The sequence below is a fragment of the Hypomesus nipponensis genome, chromosome 21 (assembly GCF_054491055.1).
Source record: "Hypomesus nipponensis isolate SF chromosome 21, ASM5449105v1, whole genome shotgun sequence".
Classification (NCBI taxonomy): domain Eukaryota; kingdom Metazoa; phylum Chordata; class Actinopteri; order Osmeriformes; family Osmeridae; genus Hypomesus; species Hypomesus nipponensis.
Genome location: NC_140381.1, coordinates 508,508 through 535,000, shown reverse-complemented (window position 1 = coordinate 535,000; position 26,493 = coordinate 508,508). Strand labels below are relative to the sequence as shown.

Sequence of the window (26,493 nt, the reverse complement as noted above, 5' to 3'; positions counted from 1 at the left end):
ACCCTGCTAGCTCTGGTATACCCTGCTAGCTCTGGTATACCCTGCTAGCTCTTGTATACCCTGCTAGCTCTGGTATACCCTGCTAGCTCTGGTATACCCTGCTAGCTCTGGTATACCCTGCTAGCTCTTGTATACCCTGCTAGCTCTGGTATACCCTGCTAGCTCTTGTATACCCTGCTAGCTCTGGTATACCCTGCTAGCTCTGGTATACCCTGCTAGCTCTGGTATACCCTGCTAGCTGTCAGCTAGAAGAGGAGAGGTAACAGTGGAAAGAGAGAGGGGGGAGAGAGATAGTGAAAAGGGCGAGAGAGAAGGAAGAAGGGAGGGATGGTGAAAAGGGGGAGATAGCGGGAGGAAGGGAGAGATAGTGAAAAGGGGGAGATAGCGGGAGGAAGGGAGAGATAGTGAAAAGGGGGAGATAGAGGGAGGAAGAGATTGTGAACAAGGGGAGATAGAGTTAGGGAGAGGGACGAAAATAGGGGGAGAGAGCTAGAGGGAAAGAGAGAGAGAGAGAGTGAGAGAGCTAGAGGGAAAGAGAGAGAGAGAGAGGGAGAGGGAAAGAGAGAGAGAGAGGGAGGGAGGGAAAGAAAAGGAGAGAGAGAGGGGAGGAGAGAGGGATAGGCTCTCTTCATTCGGTTTGCTGCTGCTGAATTACTGAATTAATCACAGTCTGTTCCATGGAGGAAAGAGAGAGGCTGGAGGGAGAGAGAGAGGGGAGGGAGAGAGAGGGAGAGAGAGCAGGACGAGAACAGGACGCTGACGCAGTGTAAGAAACGGAGGAGAGAGAGAGAGAGAGGAGGGAGAGAGAGAGAGAGAGAGAGAGAGAGAGAGAGAGAGAGAGAGAGAGAGAGAGAGAGAGAGAGAGAGAGAGAGAGAGAGAGAGAGAGAGAGAGAGAGAGAGAGAGAGAGAGAGAGAGAGAGAGAGAGAGAGAGAGAGAGAGAGAGAGAGAGAGAGAGAGAGAGAGAGAGAGTCAGGCAGCCGCTTTGTATGCCAAGCCCGATCCGGGCGCGCGATGCTACAGCTGCTGCTGCCGCCACCGGATTTCCCCGTCGAGATAGGCTTCCTCAAGACGGAGAGACTTACACACGGGAAGATAAGAAAATAGATTCGTAGGACACCGAGAGACACAAACCAAGACCGTCAGATTGCAGGGAGAAACGCGCCCTTCTCAACACGCGCAGGTAAGAACCGATTCTTAAACGACCTCCTTTCCATTCCTCATGCAGAGCGAGCTGGCTAGCTGAGGGCACGGGCTCCCATTCCCTTTTCGCAGGCAACTTAGACCGGAGCGTGTGTGAGAGAGTTAAGGGATTCGTTCACAGTTGTTTTTTGTCATTTGGTTTATTCGCCTGTTGTCTCGTCTTCCGGTCTGTCCAGCAGTGCCCTGATAGCGCTGTTAACGGGAGCGGGCGATGGTCTCATCTGAGCCCGACTAAGAAGCTCTTCGAAACACGGAGGTGCCGGCGGGCAGAAGTGGGATCCGTGACTGCTCTCATAACTTCTGTTTGGGATAGGTGCGAGGGTCTGTCGTCATAACGGAAGCTACGGAAATATGGTGGCGCGTGCGTACGTACGTGTGTGTGCGTGGTTTTATATGCGCTTCCCTAACGCGGTTCCATGTTCGTGCGTTTAAGGCATCAGCTTAGCATCAGTAGAGCAGGAAGACGTTATAAAGAGAGAGGGAGCAGAGAAAGAAAGAGAGAAAAACAGAGAGAGAGCGAATGAGAGAGAGAGAGAGATAGAGAAAGAATGAGAGAAAAGCGAATGAGAGAGTAAGAGAGACAGTGTAAGAGTGAACCTTGTAGCTAGGCTGGTCTATAACCAGAAAATGGTTTAGTTAGTTGAAGCAGTTGACAACTGGTAACTTGTTCAGACTAGTTGATTTACTTTACACTGTGTCTGGTAGCTGAGATGTTACTTTACACTGTGTCTGGTAGCTGAGATGTTACTTTACACTGTGTCTGGTAGCTGAGATGTGGTTACTTTACACTGTGTCTGGTAGCTGAGATGTGGTTACTTTACACTGTGACTGGTAGCTGAGATGTTACTTTACACTGTGTCTGGTAGCTGAGGTAGCTGAGGTGTTACTTTACACTGTGACTGGTAGCTGAGATGTTACTTTACACTGTGACTGGTAGCTGAGATGTTACTTTACACTGTGTCTGGTAGCTGAGATGTGGTTACTTTACATTGTGACTGGTAGCTGAGATGTAGTTACTTTACACTGTGTCTGGTAGCTGAGATGTGGTTACTTTACACTGTGTCTGGTAGCTGAGATGTTACTGTACACTGTGACTAGTAGCTGAGATGTTACTTTACACTGTGTCTGGTAGCTGAGATGTGGTTACTTTACACTGTGTCTGGTAGCTGAGGTAGCTGAGGTGTTACTTTACACTGTGACTGGTAGCTGAGATGTAGTTACTTTACACTGTGACTGGTAGCTGAGATGTTACTTTACACTGTGACTGGTAGCTGAGATGTGGTTACTTTACACTGTGCCTGGTAGCTGAGATGTTACTTTACACTGTGACTGGTAGCTGAGATGTGGTTACTTTACACTGTGCCTGGTAGCTGAGATGTTACTTTACACTGTGTCTGGTAGCTGAGATGTGGTTACTTTACACTGTGCCTGGTAGCTGAGATGTTACTTTACACTGTGACTGGTAGCTGAGATGTGATTACTTTACACTGTGCCTGGTAGCTGAGATGTTACTTTACACTGTGTCTGGTAGCATGTAGGTAAAAGTACAGTAATAAAGAGATAAAGAGAGATGTTGACTTCTAGTGTTTAGAATGGATGATGGTTCTAGAGCTCTGAATATCCAAGTTCTAAGGTTGATTTCAGAAGGATAAGTCGTCTGTTATGTAAGCTTGTGTGTGTGCGAGAGAGAGAGCATTGTGTGTGAGAGTGTGTACGTGTTAGAGTTTGTGTTGTGTGTGTACGTGTGTGTATGTATATGTGTGTTTTGATGCAGGGGTGGACTACCATTAACACTGTCTGTCTGCTGGTAATGGACCCTGCCATGGTGGTGCTGCCATGGTGGTGCTGCCACAACAAGTCCTGGTCTACAAACGGAACATTTGGCATGGTGCCAAGGATGTGCACATCTGCATACCATAATGAAACTGGAAGAGCATGGCCTGTTTCCGTGACAACATCAGTAGGGGATGAAGAGGACAGCTATAGAAGAGGGGAGGGGAGGGGGCGGAGAGGAGAGGAGAGGAGAGGAGAGGAGGGGAGGGGAGGGGAGGGGAGAGGAGAGGAGAGGAGAGGAGAGGAGAGGAGAGGAGAGGAGAGGAGAGGAGAGGAGAGGAGAGGAGAGGAGGGGAGGGGAGGGGAGGGGAGCAGAGTGTGAGTTGTGCAGTTTTTCATCAGCTGAACTGAATACACTATCTTAATATATATTACACATTATTGTCATTATCATCATTAGTAATAATAATATTACTGGACATGTAGACTGGAGGGTTTTCCAAACAGAGTAGAACTGGATTTCCCACTAAACTTCTGTGTGTGTGTGTGTGTATGATGACAGCTTGCTGAGGATGTGTGTTTGTGTGTGAGGAATGAAGGTGGTTGTGAGCGCGTGTGTGTGTGAGATGACAGCTAGCTGTGGGTGTTTGTGAGGCAGGTGTGAGACTATAGAGAGAGTTTTCTCCTTGAGAGAAGGGCAACAGAAGGAGAGAAAAGAGAGAGAGAGAGAAGCTTTACCTTCTTCAAGACAGGTATCTCTCTCCCTCTCCCCCCTCTGCCCCTCTGCCCCTCTCCCCCTCTCCCTCTGCCCCTCTCCCCGTCTCCCTCTGCCCCTCTCCCCCTCTCCCCTTCTCCCTCTCTCCCCGTCTCCCCCTCTCCCCCTCTCCCCTTCTCCCCCTGCCCCTCTCCCCCTCTCCCCTTCTCCCTTCTCCCTCTCTCCCCGTCTCCCCCTCTCCCCCTCTCCCCCTGCCCCTCTCCCCCTCTCCCCTTCTCCCTCTCTCCCCGTCTCCCCCTCTCCTCCTCCTCCTCCCCCTCTCCCCCTCTCCTCCTCCCCCTCTCCCCCTCTCCTCCTCCCCCTTTCTCCCTCTCCCCCTCTCCCCCTTTCTCCCTCTCCCCCTCTCTCCCTCTCTCCCTTTCTCTCTCTCTCTCTCTCTCCCTCTCCCTCTCCCTCTCCCTCTCCCTCTCCCTCTCCCTCTCCCTCTCCCTCTCCTTCTCTTCCTCTCTTCCTCTCTCCATCTCTCCCCTTCTCTCTCCCTCTCTCCCTCTCTCCCTTTCTCCCTTACTCCCTTACTCCCTTTCTCCCTCTCCCCCTCTCTCCCTCTCCCTCTCCCTCTCCTTCTCTCCCTCTCTCCATCTCTCCCCTTCTCTCTCCCTCTCTCCCCTTCTCTCTCCCTCTCTCCCCTTCTCTCTCCCTCTCTCCCTCTCTCCCTCTCTCCCTCTCTCCCTCTCCCTCTCCCTCTCCCTCTCCCTCTCCCTCTCCCTCTCCCTCTCCTTCTCTCCCTCTCTCCATCTCTCCCCTTCTCTCTCCCTCTCTCCCCTTCTCTCTCCCTCTCTCCCTCTCCCTCTCCCTCTCCCTCTCCCTCTCCCTCTCCCTCTCCTTCTCTCCCTCTCTCCATCTCTCCCCTTCTCTCTCCCTCTCTCCCCTTCTCTCTCCCTCTCTCCCTCTCCCTCTCCCTCTCCCTCTCCCTCTCCCTCTCCCTCTCCCTCTCCTTCTCTCCCTCTCTCCATCTCTCCATCTCTCCCCTTCTCTCTCCCTCTCTCCCCTTCTCTCTCCCCTTCTCTCTCCCCTTCTCTCTCCCTCTCCCTCTCCCTCTCCCTCTCCCTCTCCCTCTCCCTCTCCTTCTCTCCCTCTCTCCATCTCTCCCCTTCTCTCTCCCTCTCTCCCCTTCTCCCTCCCTCTCCCCCTCTCCCTCTCCCTCTCCCTCTCCTTCTCTCCCTCTCTCCATCTCTCCCCTTCTCTCTCCCTCTCTCCCCTTCTCTCTCCCTCTCCCTCTCCCTCTCCCTCTCCCTCTCCCTCTCCCTCTCCCTCTCCCTCTCTCCATCTCTCCATCTCTCCCCTTCTCTCTCCCCTTCTCTCTCCCCTTCTCTCTCCCCTTCTCTCTCCCCTTCTCTCTCCCTCTCCCTCTCCCTCTCCCTCTCCCTCTCCCTCTCCCTCTCCCTCTCCCTCTCCCTCTCCTTCTCTCCCTCTCTCCATCTCTCCCCTTCTCTCTCCCTCTCTCCCCTTCTCTCTCCCTCTCCCCCTCTCCCTCTCCCTCTCCCTCTCCCTCTCCTTCTCTCCCTCTCTCCATCTCTCCCCTTCTCTCTCCCTCTCTCCCCTTCTCTCTCCCTCTCCCCCTCTCCCTCTCCCTCTCCCTCTCCCTCTCCTTCTCTCCCTCTCTCCATCTCTCCCCTTCTCTCTCCCTCTCTCCCCTTCTCTCTCCCTCTCTCCCTCTCCCTCTCCCTCTCCCTCTCCCTCTCCCTCTCCCTCTCCCTCTCCTTCTCTCCCTCTCTCCATCTCTCCATCTCTCCCCTTCTCTCTCCCTCTCTCCCCTTCTCTCTCCCCTTCTCTCTCCCTCTCCCTCTCCCTCTCCCTCTCCCTCTCCCTCTCCTTCTCCCCCTCTCTCCCTCTCCCTCTCCCTCTCCTTCTCCCCCTCTCTCCCTCTCCCTCTCCTTCTCTCCCTCTCTCCATCTCTCCCCTTCTCTCTCCCTCTCTCCCCTTCTCTCTCCCTCTCCCTCTCTCCCTCTCCCTCTCCCTCTCCCTCTCCCTCTCCCTCTCCCTCTCCCTCTCCCTCTCCCTCTCCCTCTCCTTCTCTCCCTCTCTCCATCTCTCCATCTCTCCCCTTCTCTCTCCCTCTCTCCCCTTCTCTCTCCCCTTCTCTCTCCCCTTCTCTCTCCCTCTCCCTCTCCCTCTCCCTCTCCCTCTCCCTCTCCCTCTCCCTCTCCCTCTCCCTCTCCTTCTCCCCCTCTCTCCCTCTCCCTCTCCCTCTCCCTCTCCCTCTCCCTCTCCCTCTCCCTCTCCCTCTCCCTCTCCCTCTCCCTCTCCCTCTCCTTCTCCCCCTCTCTCCCTCTCCCTCTCCTTCTCTCCCTCTCTCCATCTCTCCCCTTCTCTCTCCCTCTCCCCCCTCTCCAGTGATCATTAAGTCAGGCTTCTGAGTGACATTACGGTTGTCAACCACAACAACAACCCATCATCATCAGATCTGTCGCCAGGTAACCATCTGAAAATGGACACATCACCATGACAACACTGAAGAATCTTCAGGGAGGACCAATGACACTGCTCTCTGCTCTCACTCACCGTGTGTGTGTGTGTGTGCATGGTATATGGTGTATGGTGTGTGCGTATGTATATGGTGTGTGTGTGTTTGTATATGGTGTGTGTGTTTGTATATGGTGTGTGTGTGTTTGTATATGGTGTGTGTGTTTGTATATGGTGTGTTTTAATTATTTAGCTGGGCTTCTTCTAACAGAGCACAGCGGTTACAGATTGGTGTTGCTATGGGAACTGGCACAACAAAACTGGTCGAAATGTGAGAGTATGACTTCACTGCCTGTCTGCCTGTCTGCCTGCCTGCCTGCCTGCCTGCCTGCCTGCCTGCCTGCCTGCCTGCCTGCCTGCCTGCCTGCCTGCCTGCCTGCCTGCCTTCCTGCCTTCCTGCCTGTCTGCCTTCCTGCCTGCCTGCCTGCCTGCCTGCCTGCCTGCCTGCCTGCCTGCCTTCCTGCCTGTCTGTCTGCCTATTTGCCTGTTTGTCCTTCTGCCAGCCTGACCCCTCACTCTCCCTCTATCTCCCCCCTCACTCTCCCTCTATCTCCCCCCTCACTCTCCCTCTATCTCCCCCCTCACTCTTCCTCTATCTCCCCCCTCACTCTCCCTCTATCTCCCCCCTCACTCTCCCTCTATCTCCCCCCTCACTCTCCCTCTATCTCCCCCCTCACTCTCCCTCTATCTCCCCCCTCACTCTCCCTCTATCTCCCCCCTCACTCTCCCTCTATCTCCCCCCTCACTCTCCCTCTATCTCCCCCCTCACTCTCCCTCTATCTCCCCCCTCACTCTCCCTCTATCTCCCCCCTCACTCTCCCTCTATCTCCCCCCTCACTCTCCCCCTATCTCCCCCCTCACTCTCCCTCTATCTCCCCCCTCACTCTCCCTCTATCTCCCCCCTCACTCTCCCTCTATCTCCCCCCTCACTCTCCCTCTATCTCCCCCCTCACTCTTCCTCTATCTCCCCCCTCACTCTCCCTCTATCTCCCCCCTCACTCTCCCTCTATCTCCCCCCTCACTCTCCCTCTATCTCCCCCCTCACTCTTCCTCTATCTCCCCCCTCACTCTCCCTCTATCTCCCCCCTCACTCTTCCTCTATCTCCCCCCTCACTCTCCCTCTATCTCCCCCCTCACTCTCCCTCTATCTCCCCCCTCACTCTTCCTCTATCTCCCCCCTCACTCTTCCTCTATCTCCCCCCTCAGGGGGTAGAGAGTTATCAACTAATCTCATCTTCTGTCTTAGAAGGCAGAGATGTTAACCTCTTTCAGTAGCTCTGTGTGTGTGTGTCAGTGTGTGTGTGTGTGTGTGTGTGTGTGTGTGTGTCAGTGTGTGTGTGTGTGTGTGTGTAGTGTTTTTTCCGGGGTGTATGTGTGTGTATTAGTTGTTGTAAGACAACGAGGAACGACTTACTATTTAATAATGTACATTGTCACATTCCCTCCCCCCCCCCCCCACACACACACACACTCAGTTGCTAGGATGTAGTATAAATGCTTAATGCTCATAAAGTCATGCTTCTCTCCCTCCCTAGATCAGTACCATTAGAAGGAGCATTGTGTGTGTGTCTGTTTGTGTGTTTGTGTGCCTGCATTAGAACCTTAGAGAACCCTTGAGGTTCTGTTCTAGGTTACTCCTACACACAGCTCTTACATAAGCCAGACCATAATAAGATCAATTCACTCTGGTCTCCTAGGAGACGAGGCTGGGAAGCGGTGACATGTTCCCTGGTTACTGTTGCTGTGGTCCAGATGTTACATGGACAATGTTTGTTAATAATATTCTGTTCTATTCTGGTCCTCTGAAACACTCCTCCTCCTCATCATCCTCCTCATCCTCCCCACCCCTCCTCCCCCCCCTCCATCCTTCCTTCCTTCCCTTCCTTTCCTCCTCCATTCTCTCCTCTTGCTCTTGTCTCCCCACCCCCTTCCCTCCCTTCTCTGTGATCTGTTGGCAGATACGATTGTGATGAAAGTCTTTGATGTACTTTTTTAAGTAGTTAAACTTCTCATCTCTATCCCGTCCTCTCTTCTCTCTCCATCCTCACGGGAATACACATGTGATAAGACAGAACAGGAGGAGGGAGGAGAGGGGAGGGAGGGAGGGAGGGAAGGAGGGAGGATAGGTGGAGGGGAGGGAGGGAGGGAGGGTAGGTGAAGGGGAGGGAGGGTAGGTGGAGGGGAGGGAGGGAGGATAGGTGGAGGGGAGGGAGGGAGGATAGGTGGAGGGGAGGGAGGGAAGGAGGGAGGATAAGTGGAGGGGAGGGAGGGAGGATAGGTGGAGGGGAGGGAGGGAGGGAGGATAGGTGGAGGGAGGGAGGGAGGGAGGATAGGTGGAGGGAGGGAGGGAGGATAGGTGGAGGGGAGGGAGGGAGGGAGGATAGGTGGAGGGAGGGAGGGAGGATAGGTGGAGGGGAGGGAGGGAGGGGTAAAGAGAATATACACCATGCACACACTCCCACACACAACACACATACTACACACACTCTCTCCAGTGCAAAGTGCCTACATAACAGAAAGAACTAATTTATGCCAGAGTGCAGTTCAATTAAAGCAGATGTATAGTCTCCCTGCACCACACACACACTGCAGACTTACTGCAACACATACACGCAACATACACACACACCGCACATACAGATTCACCACATCCCAAATACACACACACATACATATATACACACACACAAACAGACAGATATACACCAGTGGTAGTTATCAGCAATACGTACATCATCATGTCATTATGATGTAATGATCAGAATGATCCAGAGAGAGAGAGAGAGAGAGAGAGAGAGAGAGAAATGAAGGATATCTCTGGGCAAAGGGCCCACTGCAAGCCTTGCCGCTAGATATGTATCTAAATGTCACAACCTGAGGGACAGTGAACCAACCTTGTATGACTGTTAAAACCTTTCTGTATGTGTTAATGTTACACTTACTATGCTACTGTTATTTTGCCATATTATTGTTAGACTCCTTGTTAAATGTTATGATATATATGTTAAAATGTCCTTTCAATATGGACTGCTTGGGCAATACTGCTCAGCCCGAACTGTCATGTCAAAAAAGCATTCTGAGCTGAACTGAGAGAGAGAGAGAGAGAGAGAGAGAGAGAGAGAGAGGGGGGGGGGGGAGAGAGAGAGAGAGAGAGAGAGAGGGGGGGGAGAGGGAGAGAGAGAGAGAGAGAGAGAGAGAGAGAGAGAGAGAGAGAGAGAGAGAGAAAAGTGACCCAGATGTGTGTGTATGAGTGTGTGTGTGTTGTGTGAAAGTGTGTGCGTGTGTGAATGAGTGTTTGTGTGTGCATGTGTCAAAGTTCATCCACAGTGTCATTTGGAATGCGATCAGTCATTAGGGGGGTTACCAAGGACAACATCTAGGCTTTGTGAATTATGGGATGCCCTTGAAGCTCCAACTGCAGATTAATCATTGCTATGGAAACGTGGGAGTGTGAATCTGACCACCATCTCTTACTCAGCAGAGAGAGAGAGGGGGAGAGAGAGACACCAAACACACTGTGTGTGTCTGTGTGTATAAGTGTGTGTGTGTGTGTGTGTGGCTGTCTGTGTGTGTGAGAGACAACCATGCAGGTGATGTTTTGTGGATATGTAGAAATACACACCCATCCTGGAAATAGTGATCAGCTTTGAGTGGGACACAGACCAACAACCCTGTTCTGCGTGTGTGTATGGTGTGTGTGTGTATGGTGTCTGGGCGGGGTGTGTATGGTGTGTGTGTGTATGGTGTGTGTGTGTATGGTGTCTGGGCGGGGTGTGTATGGTGTGTGTGTGTATGGTGTGTGTGTGTATGGTGTCTGGGCGGGGTGTGTATGGTGTGTGTGTGTATGGTGTGTGTGTGTGTATGGTGTGTGTGTGTGTATGGTGTCTGGGCGGGGTGTGTATGGTGTGTGTGTGTATGGTGTGTGTGTGTATGGTGTCTGGGCGGGGTGTGTGTGTGTGTGTATGGTGTGTGTGTGTATGGTGTCTGAGCGGGGTGGGTGTGGGTGTGGGTGGGGGGCGGTGTGGGCGGGGTGTGTGTGTGTGTGTATGGTGTCTGGGCGGGGTGTGTGTTGGTGTGTGTGAATCCTTTGTGTTCTGGCCTCATTTACAGAAGAGAGGTAGACAAAAACAGGATATTTTTCTGCAACAATAATATGTTCATCAACTGACAAACCCCTCTCTCCTCCTCTCCCCTCCTCTCTCCTCCTCTCCCCTCCTCTCCCCTCCTCTCCCCTCCTCTCCCCTCCTCTCTCCTCCTCTCTTCTCCTCTCCCATCCTCTCTCCTCCTCTCCTCTCCTCTCTCCTCCTCTCTCCTCCCCTCCCCTCCCCTCCTCTCTCCTCCTCTCTCCTCCTCTCTCCTCCTCTCCCATCCTCTCTCCTCCTCTCCTCTCCTCTCTCCTCCTCTCTCCTCCCCTCCCCTCCCCTCCTCTCCCCTCCTCTCCCCTCCTCTCCCCTCCTCTCTCCTCCTCTCCCCTCCTCTCCCCTCCTCTCTCCTCCTCTCCCCTCCTCTCTCCTCCTCCCCTCTCCTCCCCTCCTCTCCCCTCCTCTCTCCTCCTCTCCCCTCCTCTCTCCTCCCCTCCTCTCCCCTCCTCTCTCCTCCTCTCCCCTCCTCTCTCCTCCTCCCCTCTCCTCCCCTCCTCTCTCCTCCTCTCCCCTCCTCTCTCCTCCTCTCTCCTCCTCTCCCCTCCTCTCTCTTCCTCTCCCCTCTCCTCCCCTCCTCTCTCCTCCTCTCCCCTCCTCTCTCCTCCTCTCTCCTCCTCTCCCCTCCTCTCTCCTCCTCTCTCCTCCTCTCCCCTCCTCTCTCCTCCTCTCCCCTCCTCTCTCCTCCTCTCCCCTCCTCTCCCCTCCTCTCCCCTCCTCTCTCCTCCTCTCCCCTCCTCTCTCTTCCTCTCCCCTCTTCTCCCCTCCTCTCTCCTCCTCTCCCCTCCTCTCCCCTCCTCTCCCCTCCTCTCTCCTCCTCTCCCCTCCTCTCTCTTCCTCTCCCCTCTTCTCCCCTCCTCTCTCCTCCTCTCCCCTCCTCTCTCCTCCTCTCCCCTCCTCTCCCCTCCTCTCCCCTCCTCTCTCCTCCTCTCCCCTCCTCTCTCTTCCTCTCCCCTCTTCTCCCCTCCTCTCTCCTCCTCTCCCCTCCTCTCCCCTCCTCTCCCCTCCTCTCCCCTCCTCTCTCTTCCTCTCCCCTCTTCTCCCCTCCTCTCCCCTCCTCTCCCCTCCTCTCTCTTCCTCTCCCCTCTCCTCCCCTCCTCTCCCCTCCTCTCCCCTCCTCTCCCCTCCTCTCTCTTCCTCTCCCCTCTCCTCCCCTCCTCTCCCCTCCTCTCTCCTCCTCTCCCCTCCTCTCTCTTCCTCTCCCCTCTTCTCCCCTCCTCTCCCCTCCTCTCCCCTCCTCTCTCTTCCTCTCCCCTCTCCTCCCCTCCTCTCCCCTCCTCTCCCCTCCTCTCTCTTCCTCTCCCCTCCTCTCTCCTCCTCTCTCCTCCCCCTTTCTTTCTTGGGAAGGTGTTGAGGGAGAGAGTGGGGTAATATGAGCTGTCCTTTAATTGTGTGTGTATGCTTATGAGAGTGTGTGTGTATGCATATGAGAGTGTGTGTGTGTATGCTTATGAGAGTGTGTGTGTATGCTTATGAGATTGTGTGTGTGTATGCCTATGAGAGTGTGTGTGTGTATGCTTATGAGATTGTGTGTGTGTATGCTTATGAGAGTGTGTGTGTGTATGCTTATTAATGTGTGTGTGAAAGTCTTGCTGTAATCACCAGCTAAAATTCTATGGAAAACGTATTGTTCCCTAATTAAACACAGTTGTGTTGTCTCTCTCCCATCATCTTCCTACCTATCCCCCCCTCTCTCCTAGCCCACTTCTAACTAGGTCACAAGAGTGGACACACACACACGCACACACAGAAACACACGCACACACAGAAACACACGCACACACGCTCACTAACACACAGGTTAGTGTATGTACAGCATCCACTTTGACAGTGGGAGACAGTCATCTCTCTCTCTCTCTCTCCTGCTTGACAGTCATCTCTCTCTCTCTCTCTCCTGCTTGACAGTCATCTCTCTCTCTCTCTCTCTCCTGCTTGACAGTCAACTCTCTCTCTCTCTCCTGCTTATTCCCCCAGGCGGAAGTTCACAGCACAGCTGGAGTGTGTGTGTATGTGTGTGTGTGTGTGTGTGTGTATGTGTAGGAGTGTGTGTGTATGTGTGTGTGTGTGTGTGTATGTAAGTGTGTGTATGTAAGTGTATGTAAGTGTGTGTGTGTATGTATGTATGTATGTATGTGTGGGAGTGTGTGTGTATGTGTGTGTGTGTGTGTGAGGGTAACAAGGTTATTTTAATTTGCCCCTCTTTGTCCTTTTGCATTGTCAGAACCACAGATTAAATGACCTGGATGAGGAGAGATGGACGAAGGGAGGGAGGACAGATTACATGTTAACATCTTAATTGTTGAATTAACAAACAGATAATCAATGTTTATCTTCATCTCAGATAAAGTTTGTTACCGTAGCAACACTGTTTATTATATTCTGAGAGAATCTCCCAGTAGAAGCAACTAAGACCCTGAACAAATTAAGTTTGTCTTTCACTGTGTGTGTGTGTAGGTACATGTAGGTGTGTGTTTGTGCGTGTGTAGATGTACAGGTGTGTGTGTTCTGGTTGAGTGTGTGTGTGTGCATGTGTAGATGTACAGGTGTGTGTGTTCTGGTTGTGACTGTGTGTGTAGATGTACAGTGCTGCTCTACACGCACTCACACACACACAGTCACTCACACACACGCAGTCACACACTCACACACACGCAGTCACACACTCACACACTCACAGTCACTCACACACACGCAGTCACTCACACACACGCAGTCGCTCACACACACGCAGTCACTCACTCACACACACACAGTCACTCACACACACGCAGTCACTCACACACACACAGTCGCTCACACACACACTCGTCACTCTTGTCCACTATGATTAACCTCTCCATCAATCTTTAACTCACACTCACACACACTTCAACATAGAGTACGCATACACACACATCAACTTACACACACATCAATGTACAGTACACACACACACACACTCACTCTCTGTCTCTCTCTCTATTAAAAGGATTGTGATTAAATTATCCAGCACTATCCTCCAGCCTGGCTGGTCCCTCAGGGGTTCCTTTATGGTGTGTGTGTGTGTATCCATGTATGTGTGTGTATGTATGGCAGGCTGTGTGTGTGTGTTGTTTTGCTGACACATCACTATAAGTGCATGCATGAGCAACGACAAAGGCATACTAAACGATCAGAACATCCTCCTCTGACCAGCTGGGAGGAACAGTGTGTGTGTGTGTTTGTGTGAGTGTGTGTGAGTGTGTGTGTGTTTGTGTGAGTGTGTGTATGCACGTGTTGACATTGAGATTCTCTAGGTATGTTGGAATAGCAAGTAGGAGTTGGGTCCATCCTAATTAGCTTAGCTGTGCTGTATAAATATAGTTAGCATTAGCTGTGCATATATAAACATAGTTAGACAGATGCTAGGCTAGTTAGTATTAGCTGTGCATATATAAACATAGTTAGCCAATGCTAGGCTAGTTAGCATTAGCTGTGCATATATAAACATAGTTAGCCTGATGCTAGGCTAGAGTCAGCTTTGTTCAAACGAACATTAGCTCAGCTTAGCTTAGGCAGCATAGCAACAGTGAGTTATGAAGTCCAACTGTACTTCAGGGTGAAGAGGAGACACACACAATAAAAGAGAGTTATGGTGTGTGTGCAGTAGAGTACACACAGAGGAGACACACACACACTGTGTGTGCAGTAGAGTACGCACAGAGGAGACACACACACACTGTGTGTGCAGTAGAGTACACACAGAGGAGACACACACACACTGTGTGTGCAGTAGAGTACACACAGAGGAGACACACACACACTGTGTGTGCAGTAGAGTACACACAGAGGAGACACACACACACTGTGTGTGCAGTAGAGTACGCACAGAGGAGACACACACACACTGTGTGTGCAGTAGAGTACACACAGAGGAGACACACACACACTGTGTGTGCAGTAGAGTACACACAGAGGAGACACACACACACTGTGTGTGCAGTAGAGTACGCACAGAGGAGACACACACACACTGTGTGTGCAGTAGAGTACGCACAGAGGAGACACACACACACTGTGTGTGCAGTAGAGTACGCACAGAGGAGACACACACACACTGTGTGTGCAGTAGAGTACGCACAGAGGAGACACACACACACTGTGTGTGCAGTAGAGTACGCACAGAGGAGACACACACACACTGTGTGTGCAGTAGAGTACGCACAGAGGAGACACACACACACTGTGTGTGCAGTGGAGTACGCACAGAGGAGACACACACACACTGTGTGTGCAGTGGAGTACACACAGAGGAGACACACACACACTGTGTGTGCAGTGGAGTACACACAGAGGAGACACACACACACTGTGTGTGCAGTGGAGTACACACAGAGGAGACACACACACACTGTGTGTGCAGTAGAGTACACACAGAGGAGACACACACACACTGTGTGTGCAGTAGAGTACACACAGAGGAGACACACACACACTGTGTGTGCAGTAGAGTACACACAGAGGAGACACACACACACTGTGTGTGCAGTAGAGTACACACAGAGGAGACACACACACACTGTGTGTGCAGTAGAGTACACACAGAGGAGACACACACACACTGTGTGTGCAGTAGAGTAAACACAGAGGAGACACACACACACTGTGTGTGCAGTAGAGTACACACAGAGGAGACACACACACACTGTGTGTGCAGTAGAGTACACACAGAGGAGACACACACACACTGTGTGTGCAGTAGAGTACACACAGAGGAGACACACACACACTGTGTGTGCAGTAGAGTACACACAGAGGAGACACACACACACTGTGTGTGCAGTAGAGTACGCACAGAGGAGACACACACACACTGTGTGTGCAGTAGAGTACACACAGAGGAGACACACACACACTGTGTGTGCAGTGGAGTACACACAGAGGAGACACACACACACTGTGTGTGCAGTAGAGTACACACAGAGGAGACACACACACACTGTGTGTGCAGTAGAGTACGCACAGAGGAGACACACACACACTGTGTGTGCAGTAGAGTACGCACAGAGGAGACACACACACACTGTGTGTGCAGTAGAGTACGCACAGAGGAGACACACACACACTGTGTGTGCAGTAGAGTACACACAGAGGAGACACACACACACTGTGTGTGCAGTAGAGTACACACAGAGGAGACACACACACACTGTGTGTGCAGTAGAGTACACACAGAGGAGACACACACACACTGTGTGTGCAGTAGAGTACACACAGAGGAGACACACACACACTGTGTGTGCAGTAGAGTACACACAGAGGAGACACACACACACTGTGTGTGCAGTAGAGTACACACAGAGGAGACACACACACACTGTGTGTGCAGTAGAGTACACACAGAGGAGACACACACACACTGTGTGTGCAGTAGAGTACGCACAGAGGAGACACACACACACTGTGTGTGCAGTAGAGTACGCACAGAGGAGACACACACACACTGTGTGTGCAGTAGAGTACACACAGAGGAGACACACACACACTGTGTGTGCAGTAGAGTACACACAGAGGAGACACACACACACTGTGTGTGCAGTAGAGTACACACAGAGGAGACACACACACACTGTGTGTGCAGTAGAGTACACACAGAGGAGACACACACACACTGTGTGTGCAGTAGAGTACACACAGAGGAGACACACACACAGTATTTATCTACCAGAGAACCCCTGAGGTTGTGGTTGTTTTTCTCAGATTTCTGTTGGCTGGAAACTTAGAGCTGTGAGGCTCAGAGTGATAGATGATGTGTGTGTGTATTAAAGATTGTATGAGATTGTATGTGTGTGTGTGTGTGTGTGTGCGTGACTTAGTGTTTGTGTGACAGGCTGTCTGTATAAATATGTTGTGTGTCAGTGTGTGTGTCAGTGTAACAGGCTGTATGTGTGAGTGTGTGTGCGTGTGTGAGTAGCTTCCAGACATGTAATTGCACAGTAAATAATTCTGACCATAAATGCATGTAGTATCTAGGCTGAACCATTTATTTCAATCTGTGTGCGTGTGTGTATTTGTGTGTGTATTTGTGTGTGTGTGTGTGTGTGTGTATCTGTGTATCTGTGTGTCTGTGCTGTGTTTGTCTCAGTGTGAAATCCTATTAACTGAGCTAAATCCTTTTCTGGCCTAAAGCCTGTTACACACACCTACACACACTCTCTCTCTTTCTCCCTCCCTCCCTCTCTCTCAGTTCAGTTCAGTTCAGAATGCTTTATTGGGATGACAGTTCGGGTTGCGCAGAATTATTGAGCAGAAAGACTAACAGTAGCATAGTAAGTGTAACAGTAACACATAAATGCATGTTAATATACAGAAAGGTTGATTCACTGTCCCTCAGGTTGCGACATTGAGAGACATACCTAGCGACATACCTAGCGACAAGGCTTGTAAGTAGGCCCTTCGCCCAGAGATATCTTTAATTTCTCATCTCTCTCTTTCTCTCTTTCTCTCTTTCTCTCTTTCTCACACACACACACACACACACACACACACACACACACACACACACACACACACACACACATTGGGACAGAAGAGGGTATTAGGGGTTACATGGATGATGTTCATTTTCATACATTCTGATTTTAAAATCATTCAAACTCTCTCTCTCCTTCTGTTTCCTACATCCCTTCCTCATCTTCTCTCCATCCCACAGAGCTGTGTTCTAGAACCCTCTCCATCACATAGAGCTGTGTTCTAGAACCCGCTCCATCCCACAGAGCTGTGTTCTAGAACCCTCTCCATCCCACAGAGCTGTGTTCTAGAACCCTCTCCATCCCACATAGAGCTGTGTTCTAGAATGTTCTTTTTTAAATCTATCCATCACACTTTCATAAGAGAGGAGAGAGAGGAAGAGAGGGAAGAGGAGAGAGACTCCAAAATCAAATTAAATTGGTTTAATCTTTCCTTTTTTGAATAGTGATACATGCAAACACACACACTTACTCACACACACCCTCAAGCATACATACACAAACACACACACACAGCCTGGGCGCTGGTTTATCTCTCTATAATCTAATCTGAATGAGTCATTTATCGATTTAACAAATCTCATGTGTCATTTTTGCCCAAGCATGAGAAAGCCTAACTGTATGTGTGTGTGTCTGTGTGAGTGTGTATGTTTGTAGTGTGTGCAAGTGAGTTGTGTATGTTTGTGTGTTTGTGTGTACCTGTACCTGTGTCTGTGTCTGTCCATCTTACATGACAGGATGGTGTGTGTGTGGCTTGTTTCAGTGTTTGTGTGTGTGTTTGTTAGAGAGAAGATAGGAGAGAGGAGAGGAAAGGAGGGCAGAGGAGGAGATGACAGAGGAGAGGAAAGGAGAAGAGGAAAGGAGAGGAGGAAAGGAGAGGAGGAAAGGAGATACATCTTCATGGAGATGAACCTCTCACTGAGGTGTTGGAGGTGAAGCATGGGAGTGTGTGAGTGTTTACTCAGAATGAAACCACTGAGTATCTGCCACCTGCTCCTCCCTTCTCCCTTTATAGCTTTTAACACTTCTTCCCTCTGTTCTCTTCTCACCCCAGGACAACAGCAGGTCACTGTGTGTGTATATGTGTGTGTGTGTGTATGTGTGTATGTATGTGTGTGTGTCTTTTGTGAACTCATGTAGAGCTAGTCGCATGCTATGTTAGAGGAAGTCACACCATCAATAATAGATTGTGCTGACTGGATGGAAGACACACACACACAGCAATTCTGTTCATCCTCCACTTCCTTAATCTCAGCCAGCAATGACATCACTTCCTGTACATTATGTTGGCATCAGGTCTGAGGTCCCCTCTCTCCTCCTCCCATCACCTTCTCTCCTCCTCTCCCCTATCCTTCCCTCCTCTCTCCTCCTCTCCCCTATCCTTCCCTCCTCTCTCCTCCACTCCTCTCTCCTCCCATCCTCTCCTCCCCTCTCCCCTCTCCTCCCCTCTTCTCTCCCCTCCTCACCTCAGCAGCTGTTGACAGGGTAGTCTTGCATGTGGTAACCAGGGTAGTGCTGCAGACTAATTAATGAGGAACTGAGTGGAGAGCTTCGTTAAGTGTGTATGGTGTGTGTGTGTGCGTGTGTGTGTGTAGTGAAAGGAGCATCCATATTCAGCTTAATAATGTCTGTAATTGGCCAGGTCTGTCTCCCTCTTCTCCAGTTAACTGCTGGAAGCATAGCTACCCCCCCCCCCCCCCCCACACACACACATATTCTCTTACACTCACTCACACACTCTCCCTCTCTCTCTCTTTTCCCTCTCCCTCTCCCTCTCTCTCTCCCTCTCTCTCTCTCTCTCTCTCTCTCTCTCACACACATACACACGTGTTAAACAGCAGGTGTGTTTATTTCTCTCTCCAGCACCAATAAGAAGGCAGCAGCACAGACTGTTATCCAATCAGAGATGCCGACACCCAAAGAGGAAATTAACTCCAACCAATTGGATGCGAAGAAAAGCACAGTGCTGCACCCGCCCCTGACCCCAAACACCAGCCAATCAGATGTAACCCGCCCAGCCCCGTCCAATCAGAACAAGTCTTGCCAATGAGGCGGACAGACAGACAGGAAGACGGACAGACGGACAGACACACATAAAACCACGGCAACACACCTGGCGTCATCACGGCGGAAGTCATGACAACAAGCACTCCCACCCTGGCAGGCGGGGCTTCCCTTACTGTTCCGGCGGCGACCGCCCTCTATTGGCTGGCCCTCCTGTCACTCACGCGGTTCCCGGGGGCGACAGGCGACTGCTGGCTGATCGAGGGGGAGAAGGGCTTTGTGTGGCTGGCCATCTGCAGCCAGAACCAGCCCCCATACGAGAGCATCCCCCAGCACATCAACAACACCATCCTGGACCTGCGCCTCAACGAGAACAAGATCCGCTCCGTGCTGTTCTCCGCCCTGGGGCGCTTCTCCAACCTCACCTACCTCAACCTCACCAAGAACGACGTGTCCTACATCGAGGACGGGGCCTTCTCAGCCCAGTACAACCTGCAGGTGCTGCAGCTGGGCTTCAACAGGTGAGGGGGGGGTCCAGTACAACCTGCAGGTGCTGCAGCTGGGCTTCAACAGGTGAGGGGGGGGTCCAGTACAACCTGCAGGTGCTGCAGCTGGGCTTCAACAGGTGAGGGGGGGGTCCAGTACAACCTGCAGGTGCTGCAGCTGGGCTTCAACAGGTGAGGGGGGGGTCCAGTACAACCTGCAGGTGCTGCAGCTGGGCTTCAACAGGTGAGGGGGGGTCCAGTACAACCTGCAGGTGCTGCAGCTGGGCTTCAACAGGTGAGGGGGGGGTCCAGTACAACCTGCAGGTGCTGCAGCTGGGCTTCAACAGGTGAGGGGGGGGTCCAGTACAACCTGCAGGTGCTGCAGCTGGGCTTCAACAGGTGAGGGGGGGGTCCAGTACAACCTGCAGGTGCTGCAGCTGGGCTTCAACAGGTGAGGGGGGGGTCCAGTACAACCTGCAGGTGCTGCAGCTGGGCTTCAACAGGTGAGAGGGGGGTCCAGTACAACCTGCAGGTGCTGCAGCTGGGCTTCAACAGGTGAGGGGGGGGTCCAGTACAACCTGCAGGTGCTGCAGCTGGGCTTCAACAGGTGAGGGGGGGGTCCAGTACAACCTGCAGGTGCTGCAGCTGGGCTTCAACAGGTGAGGGGGGGGTCCAGTACAACCTGCAGGTGCTGCAGCTGGGCTTCAACAGGTGAGGGGGGGGTGGGTCCTGCAGGTTCTACATTTAGTCATTTAGCAGACGCTCTTATCCAGAGCGACTTACAGTGAGTACAGGGACATTCTCCCCGAGGAAAGTAAGGTGAAGTGCCTTGCCCAAGGACACAATGTCATTTGGCTTGGCCGGGGAATCGAACCAGCAACCTTCTGATGACTAGCCCGATTCCTTAACCGCTCAGCCATCTGACCCCCTGCAGGTGCTGCAGCTGGGCTTCAACAGGTGGAGGGGGGGGGGGGTGCAGAGGTGTATGGGTGGAGGTGTGTGTAGGGCTGTCCAGGTGTGTGTGGGGGTGTATAAGTGTCCAGGTGTGTGTGGGGGTGTATAAGTGTCCAGGTGTGTGTGGGGGTGTATAAGTGTCCAGGTGTGTGGGGGTGTATAAGTGTCCAGGTGTGTGGGGGTGTATAAGTGTCCAGGTGTGTGTGGGGGTGTATAAGTGTCCAGGTATGTGTGGGGTGTATAAGTGTCCAGGTGTGTGTGGGGTGTATAAGTGTCCAGGTGTGTGTGGGGTGTATAAGTGTCCAGGTGTGTTGGGTCTCCCCAGGCTGAGGAACCTGACTGAGGGCATGCTGCGGGGGCTGGGGAGGCTGCAGTACCTCTACCTGCAGGCCAACCTGATTGAGAGCGTGAGCCCCAACACCTTCGAGGAGTGTCCCAACATCGAGAACATCGACCTGTCCATGAACAGGTGCTGCCTCACCTCATCATCAACACTGGAATCCTCTGTCTCTCTGTCTCTCTGTCTCTCTGTCTCTCTGTCTCTCTGTCTCTCTGTCTCTCTGTCTCTCTGTCTCTCTCTCTCTCTCTCTCTCTCTCTCTCTCTCTATATATATATATATATATATATATATAATTTAGCTACAGAAAATATTATATACAATCAATTATATCTATATATAATGTATATAAATCAAATATAATATCAAATATTTAAAATACAGAAACAAATATTATCTATTACATAATATAATATATACATATATAAAATAAAAACGTGCTGTCAGTTAAACGCATTATTAACAGCGTTAACGCAAAACCATTTTAACGGCGTATTTTTCCTAATCGCGGGATTAACGTTCTTTTAGGCCTAGCAAACTTTGTAGTTTTTTTCTACTGTAGTAGGTTAACATGGTACCTGTTGTTGCAGGATCCAGCAGCTAGATGGCGCAGTGTTTTCCAGCCTGTCCCGTCTGAGCACGTGCGAGCTGTACACCAACCCCTTCAACTGCTCCTGTGAGCTGCTGGGCTTCCTGCGCTGGCTAGCCCTGTTCCCCAACCGCACCAACGAGCGCATGGCCTGCGACACACCCACTGGCTTCTATGGCTACTTCCTGGTCAGCCAGAACCCCCGGCAGCCCGCCTTCCGCAACGCTCTGCACGTGCTCAGTACGGTGTGTGAGGACAGCAGCGGCCCACCGTACATCGTGGGGGTCTTAGACGCCACCACCCGGCCCCCCCACCCCCCGCCCTGCGCACTGGACGACTGTTACTCCGGGGACCCGCCCCCTGTCCCCGAGGAGCCAATCAGCATCGGCCCCACCTCCCTGGACTCGGGGCCGGACATGCGGGTGACACAGGTGACTCCCACCAGCGCGGTGCTCTCGGTCCGGATACCCCAGCCCTTCAGGAAGATGTACACCCTGGCCCTGTACAACAACAGCTTCTCCACAGACATCCAGAAGCTGCACAGCCAGCAGGAGGACGTGGAGCTGAGGGACCTGAAGCCACACACGCTCTACACCTACTGCGTGGTGTCGGTGCGGCACGCCCTGCGCCACAACCACACCTGCCTCACGCTCTCCGTGGGCGGGAAGGCCGGGCCTGGACCTGCCGCCACACAGTCGTCGGCAACGCTGTACATCATGGGTATTCTGGGATGTCTGTTTGGCATGGTGGTGGTCCTGGGCGTGGCCTGCCACTGTCTGAGGAGGCGGAGACATCGTGAGGAGAAGCAGAGGAAGATGGAGAGGTGGGTCGCAGAATGTGGGGGCAGTATGCACCCTAACACACCTAAAAGTTACAAAACTATTCTTAGTTAGGTTTAATGAAGCGTGCGCTTGACTGTTTGATGTGATGCTTGTTTGGAACAGGATCCAGCGCACGCTCATAGAGCTGAAGTACGGAGGAGGGGGTGTGGGCGAGCTGGAGGGAGGCAGGGGCTCGCTCTCCCAGCTCTCCCAGAAACAGGGCCTCTCGGCTGGGGAAAGTCTGTCGCGCCTGCCCTACCTGGGAGGAGAGCTGGAACAGTACACCATCCAGGAGATCATCGAGACCCCCAAGAACAAGGCCAGCTATCTGGAGGTGCGAGGCGGAGGGGAGAGGGAGAGAGAGAGGGAGAGAGAGAGGGAGAGGGAAAGAGAGAGGGAAAGAGAGAGAGAGAGGGAAAGAGAGAGGGAAAGGGAGAGAGAGAGGGAGAGAGAGAGGGAGAGAGGGATGTCTCCTCCCACTCAGGGGTCGGTTGCGGAGATCTCGACCATTGCCAAGGAGGTGGACAAGGTTAACCAGATCATCAACAACTGCATCGACGCGCTCAAGTCCGAGTCCACTTCCTTCCAGGCCGCCACCGGGGGTGGGGCCAAACCCAGTGCCATGGCAACCGCCTCCCCCGGCCGCGACGCACAGCTAATGCTGATCTCCGACCAACCCAGCAAAGCAGGGGGCGGGACAGGAAGCGGGGGAGGCGGCGGTTTCCTATCCCCAGTGTATAAAGGCGGGGCTTACCACCATCCAATCCAGCGGCACCACAGCATGGAGGCTCCGCCCTCAAAGCGCCCCAGTGTCTCGTCCAGTGGGTCAGCCCGGAGCCCGCGGTCCTACCGGCCCCCAGGGGCCTCCACTCACGACCTACGGTACGCACACACAGGAAGTGACCTCACACAGACAGGATGTAGAAAGTAACCTCACACAGACAGGATGGAGGAAGTGACCTCACTTCTCCCCCTCTTCCCCCCCTCCAGGTACTCAGACCAGACCTCCAGCCCAGCAGGCGGTGCCGGAGACCCAATCCTCACCGTGACGCCGGCGGCGGCCATCTTGCGTGCGGAAGCCCAGCGTCTCCGGCAGTACCACGAGCACCGGCACTCCTACCCTGGGCCCCTGGGGCTCTGCCCAGACCTCCCAGCTCTTCCCGACCTCCCGCCCCACCTCCAGGCCCTCTCCCTGGGCCGTGCTGGCCGGGCGGAGCCCCCCTACCCTCCGCTGTCGCCTCACTACCAGAGCCTGAGCTCCAGCGCGGGCTCCAGTCCCGAGGCGTCCTGCGGGCCAGGCAGGGGCCTCTGGCAGCGCTTCAAGATGCACCGGCGGAGGCACCGGCAGGAGGAAGAGTATGTGGCGGCCGGACACGCCCTCCGCAGGAAGGTGCAGCTGGCCCAGGATGAGGACCTGCACGACATCCTGGACTACTGGAAGGGGGTGTCCTCTCAGCAGAAGGCTTGAACTGGCGGGCGGCTAGGATACACACACTGATACACACACTGATACATACTCTGATACACACACACACTGATACATACTCTGATACACACACACACTGATACATACACAGAGTTAGACACACATATGCATACATCCACACTGATACAAACAATGACACACCTACATACATGTAGCGGTATACACACACAGACACACACATCCATGTATGAATACACACACACTTGCTCTAATGTAGACAGGGTTTAGGGTAATGTTTAGACAAAAACACACACACATTGAAAAAGGCAGTATTGGGACCCCACACACACACCAATCAGCTCTGTCTCTATACACACGGACCAATCAGAACCTGTAGCCATTAGACATGACCCACCATTCGTGTGGGAGAAGCTTGATGACCGACTGTAACTGGGTAGATTATAGTATTCTATACTATATATTATAGTAGCATTCTCACTGTGGAGAACATGTGACTAAAGATCTCTTTTCTACTTAGATAATGTACTTAAAGACTTACAAACATTAGAACATGATATTATTCTTACTATTGATTATTATTCTCATTATCAATATTATTGTTATCTTTAGTATTATTTGAATATCGCATGGGCCTGTACAGTGAAATGTGGATAGACTGTTGTTGCGTACTGTTGTTGCGTACTCATCAACAACACATGTACTTTGTCAACAACAACAAACAAATGACATCACGTTGGGTGAGAACGTTGGAACCGGGTTCTTCATGTGAGAACCTTCTCCTGTTCTTGTCTCTCTGGACTAATACACACGCTGACTCTCATTTCCATGGCGACGGGCGATGGAACACTGTACAGATGAAGAGAAGTTCTATATTTGCAGCAGCCGTATCGTTTCTACAACAACCAGTTTTTTTTTTTTTTTTTTTAGAAAACTTCAGGGGGGGGGAAGAGGCCCCCTGCCTCATTGTTTTGTTTTTGTTTGTTTATTTGTAAACAAAACACATTTCACAAACAACAACAACTCTGATCTGTGAATGTCTGCTGCAACTCAGGGGGGCGGAGCTTACACTGCACAAGTCTTTCTGTTTCCCACAATGCACCTCTCTACGCCCCTTCCATTTACCAAGAGAATATTTCGCTAAATCACCAATCAAAAGGCACAATACTGAACCAACCACTCCCATTGGCTGGCTGCTTCCCTGCTCTCCTCCAATCACATGATGACCAAAGTGCTGTGGTAGCCCCTGTAGCTTCTCTCTACACACACACCGCAACATATGAATGTAATCTTTTATCTCTGCATAATTAAACAGTGTTTTAGACTGAGCTGAAGGTTTATAGAACTCTGCAGAGCTTCTTCCTCCTCATCATCATCATCACATTTAGGTCAGCTGACTACTTGAACCTTCTCCAGCTCACTACCATGGTAACCAGATACTGTGACTCCGTTGTAGTAATAGGTGCATTCGACATGGACTGCGGCTGCATGAAATGACCGGCGAGAGTAGCAGCTTGCAGTCGAGGAGGAGTTGAAAACGGCTCTGTGAAGTCGGACATTCCAGCTTGTCGTGGTTTGCTGCGTTGATGTCAGTCATGGCCGATCAAGCGCTGTTTGCTTACTTTACTTCATTTATAATTAAACTTAGTCTTTCGGTTAGTGAAGAGGTGGACTAAAACCCTATCTTCATCAAATTTGTAATTCAATTAAACAGTTTGGTCCAGATTTGAGCTAAACTGAAGGTGTCTATAATTACAAAACACACATCAAAGTTGTTGTGTGTGAGTCTGGCCAATCATGAAATAGCTGTGTCGTCATTAGAACCCGTGCAGTTGCTCTTGAGAAAATGCGCTCGGCTACACAGCCGGCAGTTCTCAAATCGATCTCACGGTACTTTGATGGCGACGTCACAGTGACCTAGCCTCGGCGCCGTCTCAAGTCTAACCAGAATTCACTGTTTAAAGTCAGCCGCCTACAGCCGGCTGCATGAAGTCAGTCCATGTCGAACGCACCTATTATAGGATACCTACCCCATAATGAAACTCTCTGATTGGTCCTTTAGACCAAGCTACAACTGTGACACAACCCCAAAAGGAGGGCTGGGATTGGCTAGCGACCATGCTATTAGAACCAACCCTGCCAGGAGGAGAACCAAGCTGAGGTTCTAGGAGGAGCCGGACCTGGTCCTGGTCTGGTCTAGGTCCTGGTCTGGTCTAGGTGCTGGTCTGGTCTGGTCTGGTCTGGTCTGGTCTGGTCTGGTCTGGTCTGGTCTGGTCTGGTCTGGTCCTGGTCTGGTCTAGGTGCTGGTCTGGTCTAGGTCCTGGTCTGGTCCTGGTCTGGTCTAGGTCCTGGTCTGGTCTAGGTGCTGGTCTGGTCTAGGTCCTGGTCTGGTCCTGGTCTGGTCTAGGTGCTGGTCTGGTCTAGGTCCTGGTCTGGTCCTGGTCTGGTCTGGTCTGGTCTAGGTCCTGGTCTGGTCTGGTCTGGTCTGGTCTGGTCTAGGTCCTGGTCTGGTCCTGGTCTGGTCTAGGTCCTGGTCTGGTCCTGGTCTGGTCTAGGTGCTGGTCTGGTCTAGGTCCTGGTCTGGTCTGGTCTGGTCTGGTCTAGGTCCTGGTCTGGTCCTGGTCTGGTCTAGGTGCTGGTCTGGTCTAGGTCCTGGTCTGGTCCTGGTCTGGTCTAGGTCCTGGTCTGGTCTAGGTGCTGGTCTGGTCTGGTCTGGTCTGGTCTGGTCTGGTCCTGGTCTGGTCCTGGTCTGGTCCTGGTCTGGTCTAGGTGCTGGTCTGGTCTAGGTCCTGGTCTGGTCTGGTCTGGTCTGGTCTGGTCTTGGTCCTGGTCTGGTCCTGGTCTGGTCTAGGTGCTGGTCTGGTCTAGGTCCTGGTCTGGTCCTGGTCTGGTCTAGGTCCTGGTCTGGGTCCTAGTCTAGTCTAGGGTATGGTCCTGGTCTGGTCATGGTTTAGTCCTGATCTAGTCTAGGTCTAGTCTAGGTCCTGGTCTGGGTCCTGGTCTAGGTCTAAACCTGTA

The 26,493-nt window shown here is 52.2% G+C and overlaps 1 protein-coding gene across 1 annotated transcript; it reads left to right on the top strand.

Moving 5' to 3' along the window:
• Window positions 1–1,019: 1,019 nt before the first annotated feature.
• Window positions 1,020–25,277, top strand: elfn1b (extracellular leucine-rich repeat and fibronectin type III domain containing 1b). The gene is made up of 6 exons (XM_084685275.1): window positions 1,020–1,182; window positions 18,704–19,365; window positions 20,609–20,752; window positions 21,212–22,033; window positions 22,155–22,913; window positions 23,022–25,277. Exons 2-6 carry the CDS (start codon window positions 18,977–18,979, stop codon window positions 23,497–23,499), a joined length of 2,592 nt encoding a protein of 863 aa, XP_084541401.1. The 5' UTR covers window positions 1,020–1,182; window positions 18,704–18,976; the 3' UTR covers window positions 23,500–25,277.
• The last annotated feature ends 1,216 nt before the right edge of the window (window positions 25,278–26,493 follow it).

Bases quoted from the DNA above. Each gene is read 5' to 3' on its own strand.
- elfn1b (XM_084685275.1), top strand. From the start codon at position 18,977: ATGACAACAAGCACTCCCACCCTGGCAGGCGGGGCTTCCCTTACTGTT. The intron at 20,753-21,211 runs GTGCTGCCTCAC...CTGTTGTTGCAG, and splicing joins ATCGACCTGTCCATGAACAG to GATCCAGCAGCTAGATGGCG. The intron at 22,914-23,021 runs GTACGCACACAC...CCCCCCCTCCAG, and splicing joins GCCTCCACTCACGACCTACG to GTACTCAGACCAGACCTCCA.